Here is a 23,615-nt window from a genome sequence, read left to right as displayed (position 1 = left end):
TTAATCCTCACCTGAGGATACGTTTATTGATTTTAGAGAGGAAAGAAGGAAGAAAGAGAGAGAAACATCAATTGGTTGATTTTTGTATGTGTCCCAACCAGGGATTGAACCTATAACCTAGTTATATGCCCTGACTGGGCATCAAACTGGCAACCATTTGGTGTATGGGAGTATGATCCAACGAACTGAGACACCTAGCCAGAGCTAGTCATTGTTTCTTAATATTATCAATTCAGTGTCCAAATTTACCTAGGTGTCTCATTTATTTTTTAATTTTTTATAGTTGGTTTCTTTACATCAGAATCTTAAAAAGAGCCACACATTACATTTGGTGAATATGTCTCTGAAATATATTTTAATCAATATAACCCCCTCCTCCACCTTTTTTTAAGTTTTGTTTTGAGGGAGAAACTGAGATTTTTGTCTGTAGAAATTCCCCACATTCAGGATTTTGCTGATTATACATTCCTGTGGTGACATTTCACAAATTCCTTTGTCTCCTTTTGTTTTCTGTAAACTGGTAATTAAGTATAAATGCTTGATTTGATTCAGGTTCAGTTTTCAGCTAGACTACTTCATAGGTAGTAGTGTGCACTTCCATCAAAAGCTGTATAATGTTCATGTGTCTCTCTTCTTTGTAACATTAATGGCTATTGGTGATCATTACCTATATTCATGATCTCATTGAGGGTTTGCAAAATGGTGATACTCATCATTCCTATTAGCTAATTGGTTATCTTGAGGAATGTTTGTAAAGAAAAGCAAATTGAATGTTTGCTTCTTAATATTTACCAGTTTTCGGGTTAATTATCCCACATCAACTATTTCGTTACTCTGAAGTGTAGTGCATTTAGAAAGATACGTGTAGTGCTTGGTTTGATTCTATTTAAGAGTTTTCAGGAAAATTATTTGGCTCGTTCATATTCTCTAATGATGTTTCTTTTCTTACCTGTTCCCCACCACCTCCCCAAGATAAGTAAGCAGTTACAAATTTTATCATTATAAATTAGCTTTTACCAGATTTTTTCTGAATAGCAGATTCTTATACAGAGAGAACTGGGACTAAATGTACATTTATGGAACATCTTCTAGACAATGGGCTAGGTTCTCAGACACTATTTTACTTAATTCCCTCAGCAGTCTTGGGAGGCAGGTGCCTTGCTTGGTCTCTGTGTATTAGAGAACTCTGAGGTCCTCAGTAGCAAAGTGGCTGGTACAAAATCATATAGCCAGCAAGTGGTCAGATTCAGATTTGTCTAACTCACATGGCACTACATAGCTTTTATTAATGTGGTTCTATAGACACTGAGTCTGTCAGTAATGAGTAGGACTTACTGATGGGGTAGGACAGTAGGACAGTAGGACTTACTGTCTTACCTCTTATCATATATCCTCTTCAGATGTTATCATTTTGTGACTCCAAGTTTGTCACTCTCATACTTGAAAAGCAGTTCCCTAGTTCTGGTGAATACCCTTCTCCCTTATAACCTAACACAAAGATTTTTGTTGAATACATTTTATCACATTTACATACCTGATTTCACTTAATGTAAAGTTATCACATTTATATATCAAACTATATTTATACCACCACTAAAAGTAGTTTATGTATTTTTAACTTTTCTTTGTGCGGTGGATTCCTGGTCTCTCAGATCCTATCCTACCCATTCAGATAATATGCTGAAAATTTGTATCTTTATATTTTTTATACTCATACAATATTATATAAAGACATATACTTATATAAACGTGGGTAGGATATGAATTGTTACTTTTAAAAAATCAGATCATAACATACATACTTTTAAAATCAAATACAGCAAAACTTTATTTAGAAAGTAACAGAGAAGAAATCAGCTCTGGAAAAAGTGAGCCAGCTGGGCTGTGTGGGCCCAGGAATAAGTTACAGAGGCAAAAGAAGGATTCTGGGAGCTTAGGTAAAAGAAAGACAAAGAAAACCAGGCCAGGGGAGGTGTGGGGAGAGGGGGATATAAGGAGACTAAATGGTAATAGAAAAAACACAATAAAATTTTTAAAAAAGAAGAAGAAAATGGGTCTGGGGGAAGGAGGGGAAAGGTGCAGACATGCTCAAGAGAAAGAAAGAGCACACCAACATACTTACTTTTAAACATCTTTTATCACTTAACGCTGTAGAAATTCTTCAATGTCTCTTCCTACAGCTCTAATTTCCTTTTCTTAATGGCTAGTATATTTTTCATAATGGTCTGTGGCCTCTAGCTGTATCTGTCATCATTTAGTAAAACATTCCACTATCGACATGAATTCATTTGATATTGGGGATTTTGTTTGTTCATTTACCAACATAAACAAGCCTACAATAAAAATATTCTTATGTCTTATATAAACTGGTGCTTTTCATTTTTTAAAAAAATGTTTACTTAATTGATTTTAGAGAAAGATAAAGTGGTGGGGTGGGGCAGAGAGAGAGAGAAATATAGACTTGTTGTTCCACTTATTTTATGCATACATTGGTTGATTCTTTTATGTGCCCTGACTGAGGATTGAACCAGCGACCTTGGCATATCCAGACAATGCTCTAACCAACTGAGTTAACCAGTCTGGGCAGGTGCTTTTTATTTCTATGGGTTAGATTCTTGAGAACACGATTGCTGAGTTAAAAGATATACTTTATTGATTTTAGAGAGAAAGGGATGGAGAGATAGAAACATTGACCTATTGTCCTACTTATTGATGCATTACATTTGTTGATTCTTGTATGTGCCCTAAACTGGGATCTAACCTGCAATCTTGGCATATCAGGACAATGCACTAACCAAGCTACTCAGCCAAGTCTTATATTATTTTTATAATGCATTTTTGCTGGATTGCTTTCTAAAAGCCTGTAGTAATTTATGTTCCACAGCAGTATCTGAGAATCCTCTTCCTACCAGTTATCTTTGCCAGCAACTTTGTGCCATTTTGATTATTGCTAGTCTGAACAGCATCAAGTGATTATTCTCAATTTTATATTGATTTACAATATTTATTACAAATGAGTTTATTTTTATTGATTTGAGACAGAGAGATTAATTTATTGATTTGCTGTTCCACTTATTCATTCATTCATTGGTTGATTCTTGTAAGTGCCCTGACACTGGTATATTCGAACATTGCTCTAACCATGTGAGCTACCTGCCCAGAGAAGGTACATTTTATTTTTCACACTTGAGTTTTTAATCTATCTGGAATTTATTTATTTATAAAGGCAAAGGGGAAGGGAGGGGGAAAAAAGGGAGAGAAACATTGATCGGTTGCCTCTTGTCCACACTCTGTCCAGGGACCAAACCCACAACCTAGGTATGTGCCCTGACCAGGAATCTAATCAGTCACCTTTTGCTTTGCAGCGTGATGCCCAACGAACTGAGCCACACTAGTTAGGCCTAGAGTTTATTTGTTTGGTAAATGATGGATATGGATACAATTTTATTTTCATCCAGGTAGATAGCCATGGCTTCTATTTATAACCATTTCTCATCCTTTAAAAATTTCTATTGCAACATGTTTTTAAGTATTAATATAATAGTATATATGTAGAATTTATGAATACATATACACATATCAGAGCTAGTTGCTCAAACATTTTTTAAGCTTAAAGAGGTAATTGATTAAATTGTTTTGGAAACCATTGCACTAAACCATGAGCTCTTTGATGGCAGTAATTATGGTTTTTTCCATATCTTTGAATTCATTTCTAAGACTGTCTCTAGCACGTTGTATGTATTTAAAAAATGGTTGTTAAATAATTGAATGAATGAAACTGCCATTACCTGATTCATGTGTCTGAAGCAACACAGCCATTGAGAAACTTGACATTCCTGTTGTGTTCTGTGGCAAGATATTTGAAGCTAAGAACAAGCAGTGACTCATAATGGCAAGTAGAATGGATGGATAACTTCTCTGGTGTCAAGTTCATCTGTTTTTTATATGAAAATATAAACGATTAAAACCTTAAAGTATTCCTTATGGCTTGTAATCCATAGATGCTCATGAAACTGGTAATTATTTTTGTTGTGTGAATAAATCTCCTTTTCTTTTTTAAGATTTTATTTATTTTATTTTTAGACAGGGGAAGGAAGAGAGATAGGGAGAGAAACATCAATGTGTAGTTGGTTGCCTCTCACTCACCCTCTACTGGGGACCTGACTGGGAATTGAACCAGTGACCTTTTGCTTTGCAGGCTGGGGCTCAATCCACACATCCCTTATTTTTAATGTCGGTCATCTACTCTCAATAATGGTAGTTTGCTAGGAAAAATGTGTCTATACTTTAATGTCAGAAGTGTGATTATATTTAATTTTAGATTGTGAACTTCTAAAAGAGACTCTACTGGACATATATTTTGGACAGTGCCAAAATCTAAGTCATCCATTATTTTGGGGGAAAATCCCAAATGTCTTTTATTTCTCTAATATACAAAGTAACCTTAACAAAAATAGGAAGCATACTTTCCTGGGTTGATGAGTTGTTTTTAATAACAACACAATGAAATTTCATTGAGTCAATCACCTAACTCAATGAAATTTCACCTGACTACCCTTTGGACTTCTTATAGCTTTCCACACTTAAAATTTCCTTGTCCATTTTTTTGTTCCCTCGGTTAATTGGTCTGGACCATTGTTAACAAACGAGACTGGTGTTTCTACCACTGAACATTATGTATCATCTTTTTTCTTTTGTATTTTAGATTCAAGGTGCGTTTACAACCACTCCCTCTTGTGACTTTGGGAAACAGAAACCATGCCAGACTTGCTTTTGCTATAGATCAAACAGCGCTAAAGAGACCTTTTCAACAACCCTGGTTGGTGTGGCTCAGTGGGTTTAGTGTGGGCTGTGAACCAAAAGAGAACTTTCTTACTCTGCTCCTATTTACTTTCAATATTTATCAGAAGGAAGAGGATAATCAAGAATTAGAGAAAGCGGGTACATATGAACAAAAATAAACGTTTGGTTTTTAAATTCATTTACAGATGAATCAAAGACCTTTGCTGACTATGCGCTGCTGGGAAGACAGTGGACAATAGCAAGAAGTGAAAGAAATCCAAGAAATGCCTAATACAGAGCTAATGTTCTTGCAAAAACTAAAAAAAAAAAAGATAGATCATGAATTTAGACTTACAGAAACGAATGAAACATTATGAAACTATTAGAACTGAGAAAGTTGCTAGAGAAAACAAAACACAGCAACACACGTATAACTTGAATTTCTGAACGCAGGAACGAGTTCCTCCGGCGCTGGAATGCTGGGAATTGTAGTTGAGAAAAGGGCGAAGACTTTTCTGCTGGAATTGTTCCTTCTCTTATTGCTTAGTGGACGGAAAGGTGTTCAGTCCAATCCAGGTTCCTGAGTTCTCATTGGATCTTTCCATTCAACACTTAGTGCATTTCCCTAGGTCACCAATGAACGCTTTAGTACAAGAAAGCCTTCAGGGATTGGGCAGTTTATCTCGCGTTGCAGTAGTATCAGCCAATCAGAGGACAAAACTGATGGAGGTTTCAGGGTCATGGGGGAGAGTGTGTAGAACCCTTTTCCGCAGGCGCCCTGGGTCTTTGGCTCTTTGAGTAATTCCAGTTTGGTGTTTCTGAGGCCGTGTCTCCGGGTCCTTGTATCTTATCCGTTGGTGTGGCCCTGATGGTGCGGAAGGCTCCGGACTCCTAACGCGCTGGAGCGGTACGTAGGGTCTCGGGGCGGCAGACAAAGAGGTGGATACAGGAAGGCCGCGGAAAGCAGACTCTGCCCCAAGTCGGCGAATCTCCCGGGGCGCTGTGTGTGCTTTCTTATCAGGACCCAGCAGTGCGCCCACCATCTCATTAAAGCGCCTTGCTCCCACGTGTCCTTTGAAAATGTTAGCTTTATTCACTTCTCCTTCCCCCGCACGTCAGATCTTTACGAAGCCTATCATTGTTAGTGGATGTTATCTCACTTCATCTCTCCAGGTGGTTCTTGGTAACTTTGTGTTAGTTTTGTGCAACCGCGTGCCTACACTGAACATAATGACAAGGTTGTGTTTGGCTTCATGTACGTCTCTATTTTAAAAGCTGTTCTTGGAGTATTGGTGCTGTTAGGAACTGGTTCCAGGTAGTATAGTGATATATTAGGGTGGTGCAGGACATACCCCAGAATCTGGCGGAATAGAAGTCCCCAAGTGATCAAGTGTTCTTGTCTGGTAATTGCCGGTACTCATATCATCTTAAGTTTTAATTTTCTTTGATTTGGACAACTACTCAGGTTTATTATGTGAGGAAACAGAGGCTCGGAGGAGGTAACCTAACTTCTTAAAGAGTTACTGTTAGTTGCTAGTGAGGGGAAAACCAGATGTAATCTCAAAGCTTATGCTGTCTTTTAAAAACTCACTTAACTCACTAGATTATGTATGTGTCCTCTGTATTGCTCCTAGTAGATGAGAGCTTCATAATTTGAATTAAATCGTAAATCTTGGCTGAAAGAAAAAAATCTTTCAGACATCTGCCCAGTTCCAAGGGTCTCATATCTACCACCTAACCTCTACCTGCTCACAGTGTGGTTCCCTGAGCAGCCCTCCCCTGGAAGTTTATTGGAAATGCAGGATTTGAGGCCTCCCCCGACTTCCTAAATTAGAACCTGCTTTTCAGCAAGATCTCTAAGATGATCAGGTTGCTTGTTCAAGTTTGGGGAGTATACATTGTCCTACAGTGATGTGTCCAAATTGAGCCAAACAAAAGAGAAAATAAAAGGCATATAGTATGTCTATTTGGATTCTGATAAGACTGGAATTGTAAAGACAAAGTTTTGTTGGTTTTTTTTTTTTTTTTTACTTTTTTTATTTGCTAGTGAGGATATGATTTTTTTTGGTTAAATATGTCTGTATTGGCAATTTCAGCTTTGCATCCAAAAATTGAAGTATACATGAATACTTACATAATATTTCAAAACTAACTTGTAAGACAACAAGTGCTGGTCTTAAAAAAGCTGAAACAAAAGAAATGTTAAGTACCACTGCTGACAGTTAAATAAAATCTCAAGAACTTTCTGTTACTCACCCACAGTTTGTGCACAAATTTCTCACCATAATTTCTTCTCACAATTTTGTTCCAGTTGCTTTGGAAGGAGGCGGTAGATACTACTGGTGGTTTTTCCAAGTTATTAATTTGATTATCTGGTAATAAGACAAACCTAGTTACAAATTCACTTACCCTCATGTTGCTAAGTACTTAAAGAGTCTTGTAGAATTTTTAATGTTCTGGATTTTATCCAGATGTTCATAACCATGTTAAAAAGACATGGCATTTATAAACTAACAAAGTTTTAATGGTTTTTATTTGTGCCAGGAATCACCTGGTGTGCTTACTAAAAAAAGTCTTGGGCCTGGCCCCCCAAAATTCCTTTTTAGGTCTGGGCTTGGACCTTGGAATCTGTATTTTAATAACAATCTCATTTTATTCTGTTGGATGCTATCCAGGTCCATGCCTTGGCGTTAGTATTTTAGGGGAAAAATGCAACTAGAAAGCAAGCTTATTTTCTTTTCGTTGCTATAAAATTTCTTAGTTAAGTGAATTTAAAAATTATTTTGAGGTCTGCCAATTTTGGGAATAAGAGGGTAGTATTGGCCCTGGCTGGGGAGCTCAGTTAGTTAGAGTCTTGTCCCCATACTCCAAGGTTGTTGGTTCCATTTCTGGTCAAGACAGGAACAAGAAATAACCAATGAATGCATAAATAATAGGAACAACAAATCAATGTTTCTCTGTCTTTCTCTCCCTCCTTCCATCCCACCTTTCCTCCATTCCTCTCTTTCCGCTTAAAAATAATTTTTAAAAGGTTTTATTTATTGCCCTGGCTGGTATGGCTCAGTGAATTGAGTGTGGGCCTGTGAACTGAAAGGTTGCCAGTTCAATTCCCATTCCTGGCACATGCTTGGGTTGCAGGCCTGGTCCTCAGGTGGGGGTGTGTGAGGGGCAGCTGATTGATGTATGAAAAATAAACAAAATCTTTATTTTTAGAGAGAGGGGAAAGGAGGGAGAAAGAGAGGGAGAGAAACATCAATGTGTGGTTGCCTGTCACACACCCACTACTGGAGGCCTGGCCCACTCTTTGGTTCAGAGGCTGACACTCAATCCACTGAGCCATACCAGCCAGGGTCAAAAATCAATTTTTAAAAAAGAGAGAGGGTTGAGTAGAATGAATGCTAAAACACATTGCTTAGAAACATTTTTCCTGTGAAGGCTAACATTTTTATCAAACAACTTGAGTATTTGTGTAAAGTTGATAGAATTAATACAGAAACATGAATACATGTATTGGGATTAAAGTTCTAACTTTTTGCATACTTGTTTCCATTTTCTTAGCTGTTCCTAAGCTATATACAATCAGCTCTGTGAACTCTGCAGTCCACAGATACCAAAAATATTAAAGTAAGAAACACGAACTCTAATGTTCAGAAGTTCCCTCCTGAAATTTTACACAAGAACTCATCTAATTTAGGGAAGCAGATCACAGCTTCTGCCTACCTTTCTTGCCTTCATTTTAAAAAAATATATTTTATTTTTTAAATTTATTTATCTTTAGAAGGGAAGGGAAGGAGAGAGGGAGAGAAATATCAATGTATGGTTGCCTCTCGTGTGTCCCCTGCTGGGAACTGGCCTGCAACCCAGGCACGTGCCCTGACTGGAAATTGAATCGCGATCTTCTGGTTCATAGGCCTGTGCTCAATCCACTGAGCTACACCAGCCAGGGCTAAAAAAATATTTTTATTTGATTATTTTTAGAGTGAGTGGAAGGGAAGGAGAAAGAGAGGGAGAAAAACATCAATCAGCTGCTTCTCGTAGGCAAGCCCACAACCCAGGCACATCCGGTTGACCAGAACCGAACCGGTGACCTTTTGCCTTGCAGTTGACACCCAACCAACTGAGCCTTACCAGTCAGAGCTCTTGCCTTCATTTAAGTGGCATAGGAAATACAGTGCTTGACCATAGCTTTGGCCTCTGCTTGTTATGTTTGGATATGAGATGCCTTATTATATTATGTACCCTTTTCTATGCATATCCTTATTTGAGCCCTCTCCTTATCACTGGGCTTTGAAGATTGATAGTTTTAACAATTTTGACTTTTGTTCATCTCAAAGGAACAGGAAGGCCGTAAGTTTCCAAAGTCTTCCCATTGATTAGTTTTCTAAGGACTCTAGATGAGAATGGAGCTCTCCAGTTCCAAGGCCAATGTTATATGTAAAAAGCCATCACCTAGAGTATTTGGTTCTTAACTGTGACTTGGCTCTCGGACATTTGAGCCACTGATTGGTTTCGTAGGTTCCATTTTGGATAGGGTTTGTGTTGGTGATAGCACATACAGCTGATACGTAGCTGATTTGTGAACAGGGATATTTAGCCTCGTGATAATAGAAGCACCTAAGAGACAACATGCCCCCAATCCTGTCTTACCCTTTGTATTCAGTGTATTGTTTTTCCTATTCGTTGATTTTTCTTTTTTTGAGAGAGAGAGAGGGAGAGGGAGGGAGAAAGAAATAATGACAGGTTGTTCTAGTTATTTATGCATTTATTGGTTGCTTCTTGTATATATCCTGACTGGAGATCGAATCCGCAACCTTAGTATATTGGGACAGTGCTCTAACCAACTGAGCTATCTGGCCAGGGGTACTGTTTTTCCTTAAATCTTTTTTTAAATTGCCACAGTAACTAACATTTTCATTTTCAGAAAATTACCTGCCAAATACTACTGTGATAAAGCCCTGTTTTCTTAGTCCTTTATTTTGCATTTGCTTGCAGACTTAAAAACTGTATAAATTTAATTTATTTTATCTGGAATGATTTTTTTGAATGTGGTATGGGTTAAAGATCCTTAGTAGTGGTGTTAAATTCCTTAGAAGTTGTTCCAATTTCTTGAATAATCTTAGTGGTTTTTATTGATTTTTGAGCCACGTAACTTTTAACTTCATTTATTGAGAATATACTGTGTGCCAGGCACCACTCTAAGCCCTTTACATGTATTTTTGTTTAATTTGGACAGGACACCATTTGGTAGTTGCTGTAACTATCTCCATTTTACAGATTAAGAAATAGACAAAGAGTTTAAGTGAGTTGCCTAAAATCATAGTTACCAAGTAGTGGAGCCTGCGTCTAACTTACTGAGAACCTGCTTTCTTTCCTTTTTTAAAAAAATATTTTAATTAATTTATTTTTTTAGAGAGAGGGGAAGGGAAGGAGAAAGAGTAGGAGAGAAACATCAGTGTGTGGTTGCTTTTCATGTGTCCCCTGCTGGGGACCTGGCCCACAACCCAGGCATGTGCCCTGACTGGGAATTGAATCAGTGACCCTTTGCTTCACAGGCCCGTGCTCAATCCACCGAGCTACACCAGCCAGGGCTGAGAGCCTGCTTTCTTATACTAAATGTATAAATAACTTTCCTAGGTGTAGTATCTTTCTCTCTCTCTATCCCCACCCTAGTCTAACTGCTTTACTTGTAATGACCATACATTTTAATACATGTAAAGCCAGTTCTACTTTATTGTCTTTTTCCTTCACAATAACTTGAATAACCTTTCAAGAGTTATAATTTTGTCTCCAACACCCTCTCTTAGTTGGCAGTGTTATTGAAATTAGTATTAAACTTACTAATTAGTGTTAAGTATTTGTACCTCTATATTCTTCCTAATAAGGAGTGCGTTGTGTGACTTAATTGAAATTACTGTTTTTAATATTCTGCTTATGTGAAGATTATTTTGAAGTATTTTGTTTCTTAGACTTTTGTATGTTTAGCATGTTGTTTTCTAAAATATCCTGTTCACTTTTATTGGAAAAAGGTATGCTGAATTTAAAATAATTGTATGGCAAGTGGAAAGTCTGCTGACCAATTTAGGAGACAGTAAATAAGATTTTAGCCCATTTCTATACTATGGTAACTTTTGTCACCCAGGGCAAATTATTTAACTTCTCTGTCACTGTGACTGTTTGATTGCTTACTTAACTGCTAAATGAATCAACCAAATTGTTTCATTCTTCTGAAGGTGGTACACTCAGAGATAGACTGGTGTGCTTAGATTTAGTTCAGATTCACTGTGACCTCCTTTAACTCCACTGGCATGAGGCCCAGGGTGAGATACCCTTTTTGGTTTCTTCGTTCACAGCCTTCTTTGACTCTTTCCTTTTCCTTGTGGATTTTATCTTTTGTAGACTTGATTTGCTGGGTTTTGTTCATAGATGAATAAGAAAGAAAGCTGTCAGCCAGCCCCTTTTCCCTGAGGTGGGACTTAGGCTCCAGAAATGTTCTAGGGGGAAGAAAAGCACTTGGCAGTGTACAGTTTGAGAAGTGTAGCGAAGGTTACCAGATTGAACTGTAAAGATCTTGTTTATCGTGGTATGTACTAGTGTTAAAGTGTGTATTGCTAAAAGGAATTTTTAAAATATTGAAGATGACATATGTTCTTTAAACATTGTGCACACATAAAAAATTTTGATTTTTATTTTAGTCAACTCTTTATGTTCATTTTACTTTAAACCAGGGGTGTGAAACTCATTTTCACTGGGGACCACATCAGCCTTGCGGTTGCCTTTGAGGGGCTGAATGTAATTTCAACTCCTTAACATTTAAGGAGTAGTTACAATTACATAGTCCTAAAATTATTTCAGCCCTTTGAGGGCAACTTCGAGGCTGATGTGGCCCCCAGTGAAAATGAGTTTGGCACCCCTGCTTTAAACTGTGGAATTGCTGTTCTTTTTTGTGATTTAGATTTACCTGTTACTTTTTAAAGGTGTCGTAATCCTGATTACTTACTAAATGCCATAATATACTTTAGCCTAGAACTAATTTTGCGAACTGTTTCTACAGAATTTAAAAAGATTTTGTTCATGTGTATGGCATAGAAGATGAATTCTTCCTCCTCCACCATGAATGAAGAACCCGATGCTCTATCGGTAGTGAACCAGCTGCGGGATCTAGCTGCAGATCCATTAAATAGAAGAGCCATTGTCCAGGACCAGGGATGTCTGCCTGGCCTTATTTTGTTTATGGACCATCCCAACCCCCCTGTTGTCCACTCAGCTTTGCTGGTAAGTCACCTTTAGCAGTTTCAATCTCAGTGTTGTAATTTTGTAGTTAAGGAGAATATGAAGAAGTGTTAGGTGACATGCTAGAAAATTAAGTGACCATAGAGCAAATAATAGTCTATTTCTGTATATGCAAATATGTATGTATGTGAACAGCCCTTTTACAGAAATGATAGCATGCTACATGGAGGCATTATATCAAGGCACTTAATTGTTTTATTTCTGTTTTGTGACAGCTTTATTAAGATCTAAATTACACCATACAATTCACCTATTGAAAGTGTGCAATTCACTGGTTTTTAGTGTATTTGTAGAGTTGTACAGCCATCACCACAATCAGTTTTACAACATTTTCATCTCCTCAGAAACTACTTTTCACATATCTCATTTTTCCACCCTGCCTCCCCGAGTGGCCACTACTTTCTGTCTTTCTCTGTTTCAGCAAAAATGTCATATATTTTTAATATACATATACATAAAATCTTATATGTGGTCTTTGTGACTGTTTTTTTCACTGAGCATAATGTTTACCACACTGCAATATGTATCAGTGCCTTATTCCTGTTAATGGCTGAATAATATTTCATATAGGAATATGCCACATTCTGTTGGCCTAAATGATGAATGGATAAATTCATCGGTGGGTGGATTGTATTGTTTTGATATACAGTGGGAAAGAAAGATAAAGAAAGGAAAAGAAAAGAAAAATATAAGGATGGTAGCTAATAATACAGAAGGAACTCCCCTGTTATGAGAAATTTGGGGGCTAGAGAAACATGTTAAAAAACAATAGCAGACAGTCAGGCAAATACAGAATGTGGCCATTTCTGGAGTACAGATAATCTGGTTCTATAAACAATAAATAGCTTTAAAAAGAAAGCCAGTTGGTGTGGAGCAGGGGGATAGCAGTAACTGTTATAAATTAAAGAGACTTAGGGGGCATATCATCTAGGTGTAATATGTGAACCTGATTTTGGTCCTGATTTGAACAAATCAACCGTAGACATACTTTTAGATTGCTTGAAATGAATATAGATCAGAGTAGATGATATTAGAGAACCATTAATACCTTTGCAGGGTGATGATAATAGGATGATAACATTAAGTTACTAAAAACCTATTAACTTCTCAGGGATGTACTGAAGTGTTTACAAATGAAAGTACGTGTTCTCTGAGATCTGCTGTAAAATACTCCAGTGTGGTTTCCGGCGGGAGCATAGATGACACAAGGTTGGCAAGTGGTTGATACTTGTTGCATCTGAATGATGGGTACATGGAGGTCACCACACATTTTCCTCTCTACTTTTCTAAAATTTTCATATCAAAATGTGCAAAAGAAAATTAATGTAGAACATTTTAAAGTTATTGTCCTTAAGAACCCATGAAAAATTTCCATTTAGTCTTAATTTTACAAGTTCATAGAGAAAATACAGGCTTTTCCTTTTTGAAATTCAATCAATATAATACATATTTCCTATTTTACCTTCATAAAATGAAGTTTAATGGGCAAAACACATATTATATAATGAGTAGTAGTAATGGAAAATGTTCATGGTCCCTAGTCTTGGTCCTTTTTCCAATAAGAAATTGCAGTAAGAATGAGAAGAGAATGTTGGTTTCTAGGTGGGGACTTGGGGTGAAGGAATTTTTTTTTTTTTTTTTAACAGCAAACTAGACTCAAACCTTTCAATCCAGAAAGCAAGGGGTGGCAAGAATGGGAAAAGTCTGAGGAAAGGGTTCTCATAGTTACATAAAGTGGGAAAGGTTACCAACCAGGGAGAATGGTGGAGCCGTTCACAGGTGTTGAGGGGCTGATTAGTTTGGTAGCACTGAGTTGATAAAATACTTAGGGCTTATGAAACTCCTTTCTCACCCCGCCTTCAGTCCTGCTATAGGCCCTGAGAGCCAAATAGTTGGATTTGTTCAGGGTTGATTCTTCTGTAAGTTGGACAGAACAACTGTGGGAGACAGTGGAGGATTTTTGGCAAGGGAGTGGTTGAAATGGTAGACTGTAGCTGTTGGGCTGAATAGGAAGGTAAATCAAGTCATGAAGGGACAGAGCTAAAGAGGAAGTAAGAGGAATCAGTGGTGGGTGAAAGTTCCTAAGGAGATTGAGGAACAGGTGTGGTGTTTTTATAACTTCATCCTCACTGCTGGCTTATTAGCTGTACCCTTTTTTAAACAAATTTTTTTTTGTGATCACTCTAGGTGTGTAATATGCATCATTAACTTACCAAAATCTGCTTTTAAATAAATCACACACTTCTGTATAATGTTAGAAGTGTACAACAGTGTATTTCCATTTCCTCCACTTGTCCTTTGTGCTATTTTTTATTATACACTTTACATATGTTAAAAAATCTACAGCCCTGGCTGGTGTGGCTCAGTGGATTGAGTGTCCACCTGTGAGCTGAAAGGTCACGGGTTCAATTCCTGGTCAGGGCACATGTGTGGGTTGTGGGCTAGGTCCCCTGTTGGGGCCATGCGATAGGCAACTAATCCATGTATTTCTCAAATATTGCTCTTTTTCTCCCTCCCTTCCCCCCTCTCTAAAAGTAAGTAAATTAAATCTTTAAAAAAAATCTATAGTACTTTTTGCTTTAAACAGTTATCGTTTAAGGAGATTGAAATTTTAAATTAAACGTATTTTATGTTTATCCTCATGTTTACCATTTCTAGTGTTCTTCAGTCCTTTCATATTGGTTCACATTTCCACTGATGTCCTTTTTATTCTGCCTGAGGAATTTCAACATGTTTTGTATTGTGGGTTTGCTTTTTCTAAAGGTGCTTCTTGTCTGGCCCATGTGATTACTAATAAGAAGACTTGTAATTCTTATGTTTGTCCCAGTCTATATAATGCTTTTTCCTGGCTTTTGTGAGTTTATCACTAGTTTTCAGTAAATGATTATGATGTTCCTGAAATGGATGACTGTCTTTTTATTTTGTTCTGCTTGGGATTTGTTGAACTTCTTGGGTCTGTGGGTTAATAGTTTTAATAAATTTGGGGAAATTGTCATTTATTACTTTTTCAGGTGTTTCCCATCTCCTTCCTCTTGCTCTTCTGAAACTTCAGTTATATGTCTTTCATGTCACCCCACAGGTCACTGTTGCAATGCTTCTTTTTTCTTTTGTCTCCCCCCACCTCAGTGCTTCATTTTGGGTAGTTTTTATTGCCTTTTAAAGCTTACTAATCTTTTTTTCTGTACTAATATGCTATTAATCTTATCCAGGATGCTTTTTATTTCAGGTAGTGTGTTTTTGTCCTCTAGAAGTTACCGTTGGGTCTTTTAAATATCTGCCAGTTTTTCCTCACTGTGCTCGTATTTTCTTACTCATCCTTGAGCATATGGAGCATAATTAATTGGTTAATTTAAAGGTTTATTATATTCTCATTGGAGAGAAGGGGGGAGAGGGAGAGAGAAAAACTTCAATGTGAGAAACACTGATTGGCTGCCTTTTGCACATGCTCCAACTGGGGATTGAGTCTGCAGTCTGGGCATGCACCCTGACCAAGAATCAAACTGGTGCCCTTCTGGCTATGGGACTACGCTTCAGCCAACTGACCCATGTTGGTCAAGGCTGGAGCATATGCTGTTTTGTTTTCTAATTTTCTCTTATTTTTCTAATTCCATCTCTGTCATATGCAGGTCTGTTTTTATTGATTTTTTTTTCTCCTGGTTATGGATCATATTTTCATGCTTTTTATTCCTGGTAATTTTTTAAAGATTTTATTTATTTATTTATTTTTAGAGAGAGGGGAAGGGAAGGAGAAAGAGGGAAACACCAATGTGTGGTTGCTCTTGTGTGCCCCCAACCAGGGACCTGGCCCACAACCCAGGCATGTGCCCTAACTGGGAATCGAACCTTTGGTTTGCAGGCCCTCGCTCAATCCACTGAGTTACATCAGCCTGGGCTACTTGGCAATTTTTAATCAGATGTCAGACATTACAGATTTTATAGGTTTGGGTTTTTGTGGGCATTTTTTGTATTTCTATAAATATTCATGTACTTTGTTCTGGGTTACAGTTAAGTTACTTGGAAGGAGTTTGATCCTTTCTAGACTTGTTTTGGAGGTTGGTTGAGTGAGTCCGCAGCAGCCTGTATTCTGTGACATCACTACTAAGGGGAGGCTCTTCTGAGAATTCCCCCTGACACCTCAGTACATATGAGGTCTTTTCATCCCTGGCAGGCAGTATCACAAACTCTTCCCAGCCAGTGTGAGCTTCAGGCATTGTTTTTCCTGCTTTCCGGTGGCCTTTTACCCCCCAAGCATGTGCGAGCCAGTATTCAACCAAAGATTCTTGGAGACTCCCTCAGGAGATCTGTGGAGGGAGTGCTGTTGCTGTGGAGATCCCTCCTCTTTGTTATTCTGCTCTGCAAATCTAGCCTCCTGGGGTGCTTTCTGACACCAGCCAATTCTCTGATCTTCTGTGGACACCAGCTGGGTGTTCAACAATCCATTTCAATTTTGACACTGCCTAGAGCTACTGAACTCCCCAGGTTTAAGGTTCAGACCCACAAGACTGCCTTCCTTTCAAAGGTCAGTTGCAAGTATTCAGTCACCCATATTTCTGGCTGAGCAGCTCTAAATTGGGTATTAGATTTTACCCTTTCCTCATGCTCAAGAACTCATGAAGTCACTTTATTTATGTTTACTAGTTAATTTTAAAAGATACACATGAACAGGTACGTAGGTCAAAGTTCAGAAGGGGGCTGAGTACAGGACCTTTTGTCCCTGTGGAATTGGGAGTCTACCACCCTCCTGGCAGGTGGATGTAGTTACCAATTCAGAGACTCATCTCTTGTTCGGTAAGACACTGCTGCCACTCAGAAAATGCCAAGGATTTTTTTAGACGTTTTGTGCCAGGAACTAGACAGAGACCAAATATTTACTTCTTAGTATAGTGTACCACTCCAGCCTCCCAACTCTGATCTCTGACCTCCTAACTCAGCAAGATCAGTGGGCTCCAGTCAGGCTCCCCCTCCCTGTGCTAAACTCTTGAAGCTGCCTCCAAAGCAGTAGATGGAGCAATTGTAGGGCCCACTTTGTCATTTCCCTTCTTAGGGATTATAATTCTATGCTGCCTCTTGTCCTGGTTCTTAGTTTTCAGTGGAGGGACAGCAGTTCCCATGGCAGTTAATCCTCTAAGGACTGAAGTGAAAATCAAGGTAGGAGAGGTTGCAGAAAGGATAGGGTAGTCAGAGAGGTTGTTGGATTTGTGGTTGCATAAATGGTATCATTTTCAGTAAAGAACAGGCACTGTGGAGGTGAAGGGTAGAGGACCAGTAGAAAAGGTGAAGGTCAGTGAACCGAGATGGCTGAGTTGTAGATGGTGTAGTTCACAGAGGTATTCTTCTGGAAATTATGTACCAAAGTCTTTGGTGAAGGTGAGAGATTAGGAAGGAGGTCTATAAACCAACTAATGAAATCCCTATAGAATTTGCATGTGAAGGAAATACTTGCAAAATGTGCTTTATAAGGAGAGCACCCTAGAAAAAATGAACTTAGAAAGTAGAAATTTGTGAGGTGAGTTCATCTTTTGCTTTTCAGTAAAAAAAAAAAAAGACATTTTAAAGGTGAATTGTAGAACTAGAAGCATTTGATTCCATAAAGGTGGTTGTGTGGTTTGTCCCCCTCAGCAATTTTAATTTAAATGTGAAAAGCACCGAGGGAAATGATGGCTATGGGGACTACTTCCTGATATTAATAAATGAAATAGTTCCTTGTATCCTTCACAAGATGAAGTGGTGAAAATACAGCCAGAACAAACTAAATTCGACCTTGCAGATAAGTTAGGAACCTTCATTTCAAAGAGCAGAATCAGCTACTTCAGCTCAAAGGATCATTTCTCCCTGAGGGGACTGCTCTGATTATCATGTTTAAAGAAGAGTTTCTAAACACTTCAAAACCAATTGATTCTAAAAACAAAAAGCTGTTTTTCTCTGTTTTTTTCTCTTGCAATAAGTTACTAGTGGGTTTAATTTTGAATAGTCTGGACATGTGAATTAATGTGTTCCTGTTTCTGCTGTAGGCTCTTCGATACTTGGCAGAATGCCGTGCTAACAGAGAAAAGATGCAGGGAGAACTTGGTATGATGTTAAGCTTGCAAAACGTTATACAGAAGTAAGTACAACAGTGTCTCCCAATGTAGTAGAAACACGGATCTTCTTGTGAAATGTGTACTGATTGTTAACATAATTTCATTGAAATTTTTATTCTGATATGGGTTTCATGTCCAAACATGTTGTATTGGTCAATATTCTTATTATGCTTAAACATGTCTTAATAGTAGTCCTTATGAAAATGTCCAAATTTTAATGAAAATGTTGGCGAACACCCTACTTAACAAATATTTTTTAAAAAGAGAAAATCTTACCTTGTGTGAGGTTTTGTAAAGTAAATTGAATTGCTAGCACAGCCACACAGGTGAGTAATCACATTTGGAAATACGCAGTACAAAGTTTGTTACTTCATCCCAGTACTACTGAAGAGATCAGTATCGTGGCAAAAAGGGCCTCTGGTGAGATTTCCCTGACTGTCCTTCACTGCCTCTCTCTCAGAGCTGTTTAGTTTGAATTTTAGCTAATGGGTGGTTTATAATTGTATCTTAAATCTTACTAAGATTTTAATAATACTTATTGTCTCATTTTGTTACGTACAACTTTTTGAGATTGGTTTGACAGGTAGCAGTTTTATGGGTGAGGAAAATACTGAGAGGCTGTTACTTATCTGTGGGCCTTCAGCTGTGTGGCCTCTGGGGATATCTGGTTTGCTCCTTTCTTCGTCCTTGCTGATTTCTTTGTAGAGGCTAGAAATTGAAGACTTAGTCTTTTGATATTTCCACTGTGTCGGGAAGGAAAAAGGTAAGCTTTCTGAGGCTTCATTTTTAGTTTACTCTGTATCTCAATTGAATACGATGAGATGACTGCCTTCAGAACTTAAGTAATCACTTAATTTGATGTTTTAGAACTTACCTTGCAGTTTCTTTGTTTTGAGTGGTCATAGTTAGTTCTTATTTGTAATTGCCAAATGCAACAAACTAAATTGTATCAGTGAAGAGTCATCTAAACTGACCTCCAAGGCAGTGTTTTTTGTTTTGTCTTTTTTTTCTTTTCAGTGTTCGTGGCTTCTAGATAAATTTTATTTTGTTAGTCTCATTTTTTATGGATTATTTAAATATTTGTTTTCATGGGGTCAGCTACCTGATAGACTAGTTCTTTGGTCCTTTGATCTTAGATAATGACAAGATAGAGACTGAAGTTTTTCTTGTTTTCATTTAGGTGACCATTAGGAATAAATAACAAACTATTGACTGCCATCAAATGTGTTAATCATTCCTATGGTTTGAAGCCAATTCCATTAGTAAAGATTTGGATTCTGGTTCTGATTTGAGACAGATAATTTTTTTGCCCACCAGTTTCCTGATCTATAAGCCACAAGTAACACTTGCAAAGTAATTTGAGACTCCAGTGGGATAATATATGTAGAAATGCTTTGTAAATTCTAAAGTGTTGTGTAAAATAGAATGTTGCATTATTCTTATTTGTAGTATGCTTAAATGCCCTATAGTTAACAATTTTGAACTGGCACATTTAGTGCTGTTGGATACAGTGAAAGGTTTAAACATAATATGGATGTTTCTTTAGCGTTATTTTATCCATATGATGAATTTGGAAGGTTATGTATTTCTATAATAGGTATAGTTATTAAAGTTGAAAATATGTGGTAAAAATTTGAAATGTCAAGAGATTAAATGAGTCCTGGCTGGTCTGGCTCAGTGGGTTGAGCTCCAGCCTGCAAACTGAAAGGTCACTGATTTCATTCCCTGTTAGGGCACAAGCCTGGGTTGTGAGCCGGGTCTCCATTTGGAGGCAAACAGCAGGCAACTAATGGGTGTTTTTCTCACATATTGATGTTTCTCTCTCTTTTTCTCTCCCTTATCCTCCCTCTGAAAATAAATAAATTTCTTCCTTATTCTCCCTCACTTCCCTTCTGTCTAAAAATAAATAAGTAAAATCTTAAAAAAAAAAGAAAAAAGAAACTAAGCAGATAAGAAGAACAGAGACAGAATTGTGGATATGGAGAATTTTTTTGATAGTTGCTACATGGGAGGGGTTGTGGGAGAATGGGTGAAGAGGTGAGGGGATTAAGAAGTACAAATAGGTGGGGTTACAGAATGGCCATGGGGAGGGGTGTAAAGTACAGTATAGGAAATGGAGAAAGTCAAAGAACTTATACACATGTTCCATGGACATGAACAGTGGTGTGAGGCTTGCCTGACAAAGTGGGGGTGGTGGTTGGAGGGGTGCAAAGGGGGAAAACTTGGGACCACTGAAATAACCTAATGTATAAAATACAAATAAAAGAAAAAATAGGAGGAAGTCTACTTGTATACTTGTATACTTGTAAGAGATGTGGGTTGTCAGTGTAGGTTATTGTGGGCATGAGAGATGCATTAAGAAATGGAAGTGGTTTATTGAGGGGTGAGGTCTGTAAGATAAAGGATGAATAAGGTTGGACTGCAGTCTTTAGACTACAGTGTACATTGACATCTGTAAAAGAAGGTGGAGAGGACTGAATGGGATGAGGAGGGTCTCAGATTGCAATGCAAGTTGGACGCTAACACAGTGGGGAGCTCCAAAGCAAGGTTTACTCTATAGGTGAGTTCACATTAAAAAGAAATAGCCACACCCTGGTGCCCCCATGATTCAGTCTTTGGCTTGGGCCTGCCCTGGAAGAGCTAGGCCTTGGAAAGAAGGATTGGAAGGTGGGTTGATGAATCTCAAAGCCACCACATTTGGTGGCTCTATCGGTGGACTTCTGCAGCTGTAAGGCATATGTCTTTGTTAAAGGCAGATCCAAGCATTGTATCTTCATGGCTAACACTAGTGGCTTATCTTTTCAATTCAAATAAGGTATTTTTGTTAGGACAGTGTGGTAATTGTTGCCGGCTCCTCCAGTAGGAAAATAGATGTACATCTGTTGTACTCTCTCCATTATTATAATTGGTCCTGTAGCCCTTTCAAAGGTGGAGAGATGATGTAATAGTTTTCATGTACATTTTACAGATCATTTGGCTATTAGAGATCTCAGATTTGAAGGTTGCCTTCCAAGCTTTTAAAAAGTCACCTCTGTGTACCATAATTGCCATTTTAGAAGTTTGTATGTTTAAGCCCTGGCTGATGTAGCTCAGTGGATTGAGCGCAGGCCTGCGAACCAGATGATCGGGGTTCGATTCCCAGTCAGGGCACATGCTTGGGTTGCAGGCCAGTTTCCGTCAGGGGCCAGTTCCCTGCAGGGGATGCACGAGAAGCAACCATACATTGATGTTTCCTTCCTCTCTCCTTCCTTTCCCCTCTGAAGATAAATAAATAATAAAATATATTTTTTTAAAAAAGAAGTTTGTATGTTTTAATGTTAAAAGTATGTATTTTGGCTTGTAAACATTAAGGCTGGATTTGGCATCCCACTTTTATATGGGTCACCTTGATAAGCTGTAGCACAAATGATGAGTGTTCTGTCCTCTTCATTGTTTTCCCTTGGTGTGGCAGCCAGCCAGTCATGCTGGGATTCGTACAGGCTCTCTCTGTTTAAGAGTACCGACTTAGGGGGAGCTTTAGCTGTGACTGCTTGGAATTATGCAACTAAGGAAGTGTAAGATAGATCTCCCCATATCCCAGAAAGAGCCACAGAACAAGGAAAATCTGTTGTGAAGGGATGCTGCTTTGAAGAGAAACTTTCTGTTTGACAGTGATCAAAGGGGAGACTAAAAAGCTGAAGCAGGTAGGGAGAGGGGAAGTTATTCTTCACATAGGAAGCAGAGAACGTTTTATAAAATAGGGGAAATTCTGCATACTGAAAGTTATGCCCTTTAATCACCATACTCTGTTTTGCTGCAGAATGTTGCTGAGATTTTTAATGTGTTATTCAACAGCAGATTTTTTTAAAGATTTTATTTTTATTTATATTTAGAGAGAGAGGAAGGGAAGGAGAGAAACATCGATGTGTGGTTGCCAGTTGTGTGTCCCAAAGTGGGACCTGGTCTGCAACCCAGGCATGTGCCCTGACTGGGAGTCAGACCAGCGACACTTTGGTTCACAGCCCGTGCTCAGTCCACTGAGCTACGCCAGCCAGGGCTTTCAACAGCAGATTTTACTTGCGTTGAGTGGTGCTCACAGATAAACAATTGGACTGTTACTTTTGGTTCTTTAATTGTGAAGAGAATTTGAAGTTCCCTGTCACTCAGAACGAATCTGGCATTGTGTCCTAATTTTAATCTCTTCCATAAATAAAATCTTGTCATTAGAGGTTAGAATCTTTTTACATTCTATTTTTAGTCCTGGATCCCTAGGTAAAGAGAATTTTCAAAATGTCAACATAGAACATAAGCTAGTTTAAGACATTTGTATTGGTATTTCAGGAGCAATACTTCTGATATAAGATACCATTTTATATAAGTACTTGTGAATATCTAACATTAACTATACTATAAATAAAAACCACTTTAATAAAATGCGGCATCACAACTTTAAAATCTCATTTAACCTGGAGAACTTCCTAAAATTCTAGATTTTGAAAAAATAAATGGTGGTCTATTCCTTTTGTTAAAATCTTGGATAATAAGCATGTGCTTTCATTTCTTTTTTTTCCTGTGTTCCTTTATTTTTTAGAATATTATTTTAAAATCTTATTGCAAGTATGTAGTATGTGGTTTATTTGTAAAAACTAAAAATTACAAAAAGAAAGAAAACCCATCATGCCAATTATTTTCATTTACATATATGATGTCAGACTTAAAGAAAAGCTGTAAAAGAGAACAACTATGCCTCAGTACCCTACATTTGAGTCCCCAGATTTGAACATCTTAACATGTGCTCTACCATTTAACTTTATCGTTCTTTCTCCATATATATTTAGTTCATGTATATCTACAATTTTTATATTTATATATATCTTTTCATTGTGAAGTCTGTTTTTTAGGATTAAACAAAAGTATGCTTTGTCCTGTTTGCTGCTTGGATTTGGGGTTGGAATTCTACTTTGTTTGACATCAGCACACAACCTCTGTTTCCATTATTTCTACATTTGCCTATTCCTTTATTTCTGAATTACTTTAACTGTGCCTTGTTTTATGAGCCAAATTGAAAATCTTCTTTAAAGTCCATTTATAGTTATTGACCAATGTATTTCATTTTAATTCATTTTTGTAGTACTTAACCTTGTATATTAAGTGATAGTAGTTTTTCTCTGCATGATGTTTTATTCTGAAAATTCCTTCTGATAGAAATATTTGTCTTAACTGTTATAGTGGTTGCTTTTGTGCTTGTTACACTGTTAAAAAATGTCTTCAGTTGACTGTTTTAATTCAACTTCCACTGTCTTGCTTTTTAGTTTTTAATGGTAGTCTTTTGACTTCTACCTGTTATATGTTCCATAGTCATTGAGTTTTTTTGGGTTTTCCTCTTTTCATCTCCCATCTCCCTTCTTTAAGTTGCATTATTCTGCTTTGTCAGAACATTTAGATATTCTTTCATTCTCTTTCCCACCTTTGACTTAATCTTAG

At 37.6% G+C, this 23,615-nt stretch overlaps 1 protein-coding gene across 2 annotated transcripts in view; it reads left to right on the top strand.

The window, feature by feature from the left end:
* The first annotated feature begins 5,508 nt into the window (after positions 1 to 5,508).
* ARMC1 (armadillo repeat containing 1) overlaps positions 5,509 to 23,615 on the top strand; it is a 35,169-nt gene continuing 17,062 nt past the window's right edge. Inside the window, exons 1-3 of one of the 2 annotated variants that reach the window (XM_037058634.1) lie at positions 5,509 to 5,689; positions 11,834 to 12,054; positions 18,084 to 18,175. In XM_037058634.1, the coding sequence (XP_036914529.1) occupies positions 11,872 to 12,054; positions 18,084 to 18,175 (275 nt within the window). In that variant the 5' untranslated portion in view covers positions 5,509 to 5,689; positions 11,834 to 11,871. The remainder of the gene's footprint in view (positions 5,690 to 11,833; positions 12,055 to 18,083; positions 18,176 to 23,615) is intronic. The other variant, XM_037058635.1, reaches the window with a different exon arrangement.

Source organism: Sturnira hondurensis, unplaced genomic scaffold (assembly GCF_014824575.4).
Source record: "Sturnira hondurensis isolate 20B ecotype Veracruz unplaced genomic scaffold, ASM1482457v3 Scaffold0010128, whole genome shotgun sequence".
Taxonomy (NCBI): domain Eukaryota; kingdom Metazoa; phylum Chordata; class Mammalia; order Chiroptera; family Phyllostomidae; genus Sturnira; species Sturnira hondurensis.
This window is presented reverse-complemented; position numbering and strand designations above follow the sequence as displayed.